General features: G+C 49.3%; 1 protein-coding gene across 5 annotated transcripts in view; it reads right to left on the bottom strand.

Moving 5' to 3' along the window:
* Positions 1-557: 557 nt before the first annotated feature.
* The window catches only part of LOC115945820 (uncharacterized), a 53,092-nt gene continuing 46,798 nt past the window's right edge, over positions 558-6,851 (bottom strand). For 3 of the 5 annotated variants that reach the window (XM_034061148.1, XM_034061149.1, XM_034061152.1), the window contains one exon: positions 558-2,937. In XM_034061148.1, the coding sequence (XP_033917039.1) occupies positions 2,809-2,937 (129 nt within the window). In that variant the 3' untranslated portion in view covers positions 558-2,808. The remainder of the gene's footprint in view (positions 2,938-6,851) is intronic. The other 2 variants (XM_034061150.1, XM_034061151.1) reach the window with 1 other exon arrangement.

Below are 6,851 nucleotides of genomic sequence, written 5' to 3'. Positions count from 1 at the left end.
CACATTACAAGTACCTGAGATGGAGTTTTCGGAGCAAGATCCAGAGGAAGGTGATGGCTACAGTCATGTCATTGTGGAGCACAAGTGCTCTGGCTGTAAGCAGAAGGGCTGCTGAGAATCTTGGGATAGAGATGCAAGATGTGCTGAGGCTAAAACTGCAAGCTGAAGACTAGCTGTGTGGTCACCCACCCTTCTGTTCTGGAGGGATGAAGACCTCCAGCCAGGTCACATTCAACCCCCAAGCAATAGGAGGTCACTCAATAGCCAAAGCACCTTCTTGTTGAGGGAAGCACTACAAAGAGCCTATCAATAAAATCCCATCAGGGCTAGCCTCAAAGGAAGCAGCTGCACTGGGAGCTCCTCTTACATGCAAAGAATTGGGTATTCATGTTTTCAAAGCTCTTGCTAGCTGGTTGTTTCCATGCTCTTGCAGGTCTGGGATTTCAGAGTGCTTGGGGCTGGCAGTGCTGTGTCATAGCTCACTCTTCTCCATCCTCTCATATACCCCTGGCCCACAAACACCTAGATGGTAGCAAACAAGAGACCCACCAGAGGTGTGAATATAGCAGCTGTTACACTTTATTTCATTGCTTTTTAATTATTTTATCAATTCAAAAAGACAAGAAAAGTTACAAAAGTACTAAAAGGCATCGATATTGGCAGGACATCCCTGTGCTCCCACCTGGGGAGGGCAGCTGGCAGCACCCATGGGTTGGCAGAAACACAGCCAAGCACCTCAGCAGCTCTTGCTGAGCAAAGCCTGGGGCTACGCAGGGGCTGCTGCCCCAGCCATCTGCATGGGGAACGTGGCTCTTCAGACAGGGACTACATGTCCTGAGCACAGGGATTTGGTCTGAAGGGCCGATACTTCCTGTCCTGCACTGGTCACATGAATCGGCAGCAGTTAAAAAGCAGAGGTGTGCCATCAAAACAAGACAAGCAGAGTCTCTATAGGAGCAGGAGGATTCAGCAGAGGAATTGGCCTTCCCTGGAAAAGGGAACTTGCTGCAGGGAGCCACGATGCTCTGCCAGAGGTACCTCACCAACAAAAGCAAGCACACCCTTGGAGGTGATGCTGGTGCGGGGGGTGGCCCAGCTGTGGTAGCCTGGAGCCAAAGAGCAGGCAGAGCTGGGTCAGCATCTGGACAGATGTTCCCTCACTGCCTTACCCAGCTGCTCTGCCTGTCTGAGTGAGAGGCGGCTAGGGAGGGAGGATGATAGAGATGGGGATTTGAGTCCCCAGGCCTCCACAGCCTCTGGGCTTTCCCCAAGGGTCTCAGTGAAGGGCCCAGAAAGCACCAGTGAATGTTGGTTCACTGTTAGCCTCTTAGTGGCAGCCAGACTGACCATTGGTCTCATCCACAGAGGGGCATCAAAGACCTCACGCTGCAGCAGAGTTAAAAACAAATATTTTACTCACAGTCGCTCCTCTTGATCCAGGCAAAAAGTAAACTGCTCACTCCCCTTGCACTCAGCATGATAGAGGCTCAAGGTGGGGAATACTCAGACAAAGAGGTTATTCTCTCTGCCAGGTGCAGCAAGGGGAAATGCCTTGCTCCTCTGCCTCACCGAAAGAGGTAAAACTTTGTTCTATTAGTTGTTGCCTTGTAGCACAGAATGCATACACACCTCAAGGACAGATCACAGTCAAACTCCAGTGGTAGTAAGGCCCAGCATGGTCCCAGTTGCCTTAGGACTGTATGGAGAAATGTTCCTTAGCTTCACTCGAACTCCCCTCCTGCTTCTTCCACCAATAAGTGGCCACAAAACAGAGACTTATTTCTTCCACTTTATGCTACGTCTGGGAATACTTGTTCCACTAATATAAGTGTACCTGAATTTACTAGCCAGCATAACAGGGGAGTGGAAAGCCTGCTGGAGACATTAGATTTGGTTGAGTTTGGTGATAGCAATTACTTTTAGCATCATGCTAGGGCAGCAGGGTAATGCTGTGGAGAAATGCTGCATATTCCAGAACACAGCCTCAGCAGAGAGGAGCCCAATGGCACACAGTCACCCCCAAGCTGTTCTCTCTGATAATGCTGAGGACTGAGGGTGGGTGCTGTGCTTTCTCAGATGGCTGAACACAGACCTTCCATTCTAGAGTTTTACTCTACAAGTGGGAGCTCATGCCTCTCTCGTTTCAATCGCCTTTTAGATGATATCACTGAGTTGCCAGCAGACCAGCTGGAAGGCACAGCTAGATGTGCCTGCTACCTCTCTGCAGCCCCCCCTCCAAGGGTCTTCCATTCAGAAGAGCTTGAAGTGAATGCAATTATAGCAATATCAGAGAGGAATCTTCTTGCTTTGCAGGCAGCCCTGTATAGCCTCTGTCTCCAATCCTGAGCTCAATTCTGAGTGAGAGAAGGACCAGATCTATAGCAAAGCACTGTAGACACAGGCACTCTTGGTAAACTGACTAGATACATGGTTTCACACTCATGGACCACTTGTCCCAGTTGCCATATAGGCCATACTAGGACCTGAACCCCTCAGAGATATCAACCACCACCATCCCCAGGTTTGACATTGCCTTGGTGGCTGCCCTTGCCAGTTTGTGCACCTGATTGGTTTGTTTTGCCCTGAAAGACAAAATCTCTCCCTTTGCCATTATTCAGATATGGCATTGGTATGAAAACAGGCACTGCTGCAAAGCCATATGCTTCCTGCTGTCAGAAAAGCTGTACTGCAAAGAAGTGTCAATGTCCTCTTCTTCTCCCACCCATCCCCTTGGGTATCACCACCTCCCCTTCTCCCTGCCAGGCAGGTGGTTGGATCATAGTTCCTGAGGTTTTTGGAGAAACTCCTTCAGTAGGCACATGACGGTTCTTCCACTGGAGCTATTGGGCTCAGCGGCTTCAAGGTGCTGAGGGAACGGAAGGCAAAGGTGGATGGATCATACACAAAGTGGGGTGGCGGGCAGCCTCCATTGATGCTCTGCCAGGGAATAAAAAGAGGGATTAAGTCAGTGCTCATACAAGCTGGAAATAGTAAAGTTCCTGCCTTGAGTGCTGGTCACATCCTTCTCTAGCACAACGGCACCTCCTTGAATGATGTCATGTTTGTACTTGCAGCAAGTGCAACATAAGCAGTGAAGCTCTTTGCTTGTGTCCTTACTCCTACCCACTGAGAAAAAAGCATGCATGTCCCACCTCCTCCAGGAGTGAGATCCCTGGGATCCACATGCCTAGGACTCATTTCACCTGCAGCCAGTAAGTGAAATAGGATATCCATGATGCATTTAGAGTCCCAGAGTCAGAACAGCAGCACTGCCAGAAAGTATCACATGGAAAAACTAAATTCAGATTCACTTGGCCTTGAAGGAGGATCTGCTACACTTTTAGAGCAGGGAGATAAATCAGTCATCTGGATCCTAGTTTTCAACAGCTCTCCCGTAAGGGTTTACAAATCATCTCTTCTTTATAAAGTTCCAGACACACTGAAACTGCCCAGAGTTTTGGCTCCAGACTCCAGAGTTCAATGAGGAATGGCTAAGAGATTCTCAGAGGAAAAGGTCCCATCTGAAGGCCTTACAGCCTTGTTTGTATCACTGTACCAGACACCAAAGACCATTCTCTCCTCTTTTGCTTCCAGTGTTCAGCACAGATCCAGAGTAAGGAGGCCAGTGCATGACTCTCTGCAGTGCATGACAGGAGAGAAATGCTGTTCTTCCTTAGGGTCTGCTGGGACCTGTGGATCCCAGAGGAATTATAGTGCCAAAGAAGTGATTCTGCTCTGTTAAATAGAATCTGTTTTCTTTCTGCTTCCTGGGAACTGTTTTGTTTCTTCTCTTCTACACGCACAAACACCAGTGTGGCACCTGCTTCACAGACACTCTTTAGCCAGAAGATGAGGTCTCACCACTTCATGGGTCAGCAGATTATTTAATCATAATCTCATAAAGTTCATTTCCCAGGGATAGGGATGAGCTACTGTGAGTGTCACACACTGGGAAGTTCAGAAGCTTAGAAACTCATGCAAATGTCCCACACCATTATCTCACTTGATCACTGCTGGGAAGGGCTTTACCATTGTTCTCATGGAGGTTAGATAAGAGATCTGACCTGGGCTCTGGTGTTATGTGCCTCTCTGCTCCCTCTTCCAGACTTTTCCTAGCAAACCCCATGGTTTCCATTGCTCAGCCTGCACAAAGGGACTGCTCTTCAAATAACAAAGCTGTTTAGGAACAATTACCAACTCTGCTGTCTCCTCTAAGACAGAGGCTCATTTTGGCACTTCAAAGTCAGGTCTATCAGACAGCTGCAACCACAAAATGACATGGCAAGGTGATGTTTTGATGCCACCTCCTTCTGTCCTGGCTGGGTTTACACTTGTCATCATAGGACAAACACACACAACTTTTCCCAGAAAGCTGATCAAACAGTCAGGCTCACCCAGTCATATCAAATTAGAAGGAGCTGTGTCCAAGCCAGGCTCTGGGTGCTGTCGTCACATACAGCAGGATCTGGAAGCTTCTGCTTCTAGGATCTTGGTCATAGCTGGGCCTCATAAGCCCTTCATGTCAGAAAGAGCCTCTTTAAAAGCCAGTATGGGCAGCATGTTTCTGCCTAGTTGGTACCTCCTCTGCCAATTAAGATGGGCACTTGAGAATGGAAAATGCCAACACGGTGCTTGGCCTCATCTGTGCCTGGATTTTCAGCCAGCAAATCATGCCCTGCTACATCCCCCTGACACCTTGGCCAGCAGCATAAGAAACAGGAGAGGCAGATTTAAGGGCCTTTACTCAATAGCCACCTGCTGTGGGGTTATATATGGTGTGTGCTCTGGCAAGCCTCAGAGCTGGAGAGTAACATAGCAACCCCTATTCAAAGCTAAGGGGCAGAATAAATCAGCACATTTGTCCTTCTCCAGAGCAGAGAACGTCCCCTGCCAGTGCCAAAAGGGAATGGGAACAAAGAACCTGGCAGTCCCCTCCATTTTGAAATGCCAGACAGGATTAGGGAAGGCAGCTGAATCAGTTCATTTCTGGCACACAGTAGATGAAGAAGAGGCTGGGGAAAGATGGGTTCAGAGGACAGGTGAAAGTCATCCACAAAGGCCACCATCATCCACAAAATTCCCATCCAAAGGTGCCCTGGGGTTTCTCTCTGAACCTTCTTCTGGGTCAATGTATGGGGCATAGAGCTTTCCCAGGTACTGCAAGGAGCATGGGCACAGAACAAAGGCTGAGAAGGACAGGGATGGGAAAAGACAGGAAAATGAAGAGATTCACAGTTGGCCAGGGAGCTGCAAGTAAGGCTCAGACTGCACCAATCCTGCCTCTTCATCATGGAACCTCTTATGCAGCCACAAGATGATGTCTGGCTTTCAACAGCACAGCTACCACAGTGGCAGGCAAGGGCAGGGTAAGAAGAGCCCTGCAGGCAGTAACAGGAGGATGCAGTAATGCAACCACCTTAATTCATGGCAACACCAGGACCGATCTGCAGTGATTTATAACACTGAGCAGTATGGGTCTGTCTTGTACCTACTCTGTGACTTATAGAGCAGCAACTCTGCTGGGAAGAGCGAGCACCAGCACCAAATCACTCCACACTCCTCTTGCAGAACAGCATGTTTTCTTTGGAGCCTTATCCTGCTCCAGGGATGACCAGACCTGATCTGGCTTAGTCCACACCACCATTTGGGATCACAGCATGTGGTGGTCTGGCTCTGATGAGTAGCACAAGGCAAAGCTCTGTAGATGTATTCCCAGAAAGAAGACGGATAGGGCTGGCTGCCAGAGAGGGAAACATGTTCCTCCCACCCTATCACTTGGGCCAGCTGCCTCTCTGTAATGCGGGCAAGCGTCCTAGCTAGCCTGCTCTTCCTCTCGGGTGCCCAGTGCCAGCCTGGGATGCCTAGGATATTGCTCTGACTACAGAAGGCTGTTAGAGTGGTTTCTGCCACTGCAGCAGCTCCAGGGAGCTTGCTATAAACCTGCTTGACAGCCCCTGCTGAGCAGCCCCAGACCACCTTCTGCAGAGGCTCCTCAGAGTGCAAACAGTCCACGTTTGACGTTAAAGGCCAGTGCGTTCACTCTAATGGCATTCAGACAGCTGGGTAACACGCACAAAATGGAGCCTAATATGGGCCCTGTGCTAATGGCAATCATTAACCAAAGCCCTCAACTTGTTAGGCAATGTATTTGCACAGCTGGAGAACGGCCTGAGACACAAGCACTCAGCTGCAAGCAGGAGGGTGCACACGCTCTGTCACACGTGCCTGTGCTCACTTGTACATGCTCACCTGCTCTCACACACCTCAGGTTCTCCCCAGGACACAGGCACTTCCCTGGTCACTTGTCCAGATTCCTCTGTGCACACACAGACCTTCTAGTGACTTGGAAATTGAAAGGAAAGCTGTTCCTGTTCATACAATTCTTCTCTGCTCACATCGTAACTCAGACCAAGCAGGGCTTGAACTCCATGGGCATCAGGGGACAGTCCAAGGCAGCACAGCTCATCACTTGCTTATACAACTGCCCAGAGCAGGGGGTAGTTTCAGTACCTGCAGAAACCTGTGCTGCCTCATTGCACACCTCATTTGAGTTAGAGGAGCTCCTACAGGACCTAGTTTGGATTACACTATGTGCAGACCACCTTGGTCACATACACACAGACACACACTTCTTCCTCCACATACACATGCCTACATGCACACTCTTGCAAACCTGTCACCAACTGCATTACCACCACTGAATACAGGTGGTAAATAAGCAGCCAGGCTTGAAGCATATCTAAAGCATATTAACAAAGCAGCATAACAGACGATGGTACAGAGAGCAACCGGATGCAGGTGCCTCAAAGAAGGCCAGTGAGATTAAACACCACAGAAGAAATGCAGGATTT

The sequence above is a fragment of the Melopsittacus undulatus genome, chromosome 3 (assembly GCF_012275295.1).
Source record: "Melopsittacus undulatus isolate bMelUnd1 chromosome 3, bMelUnd1.mat.Z, whole genome shotgun sequence".
Taxonomy (NCBI): Eukaryota; Metazoa; Chordata; class Aves; order Psittaciformes; family Psittaculidae; genus Melopsittacus; species Melopsittacus undulatus.
Note: the sequence above shows the minus strand (reverse complement) of the source record. Positions and strands in the feature narration are given on the sequence as shown.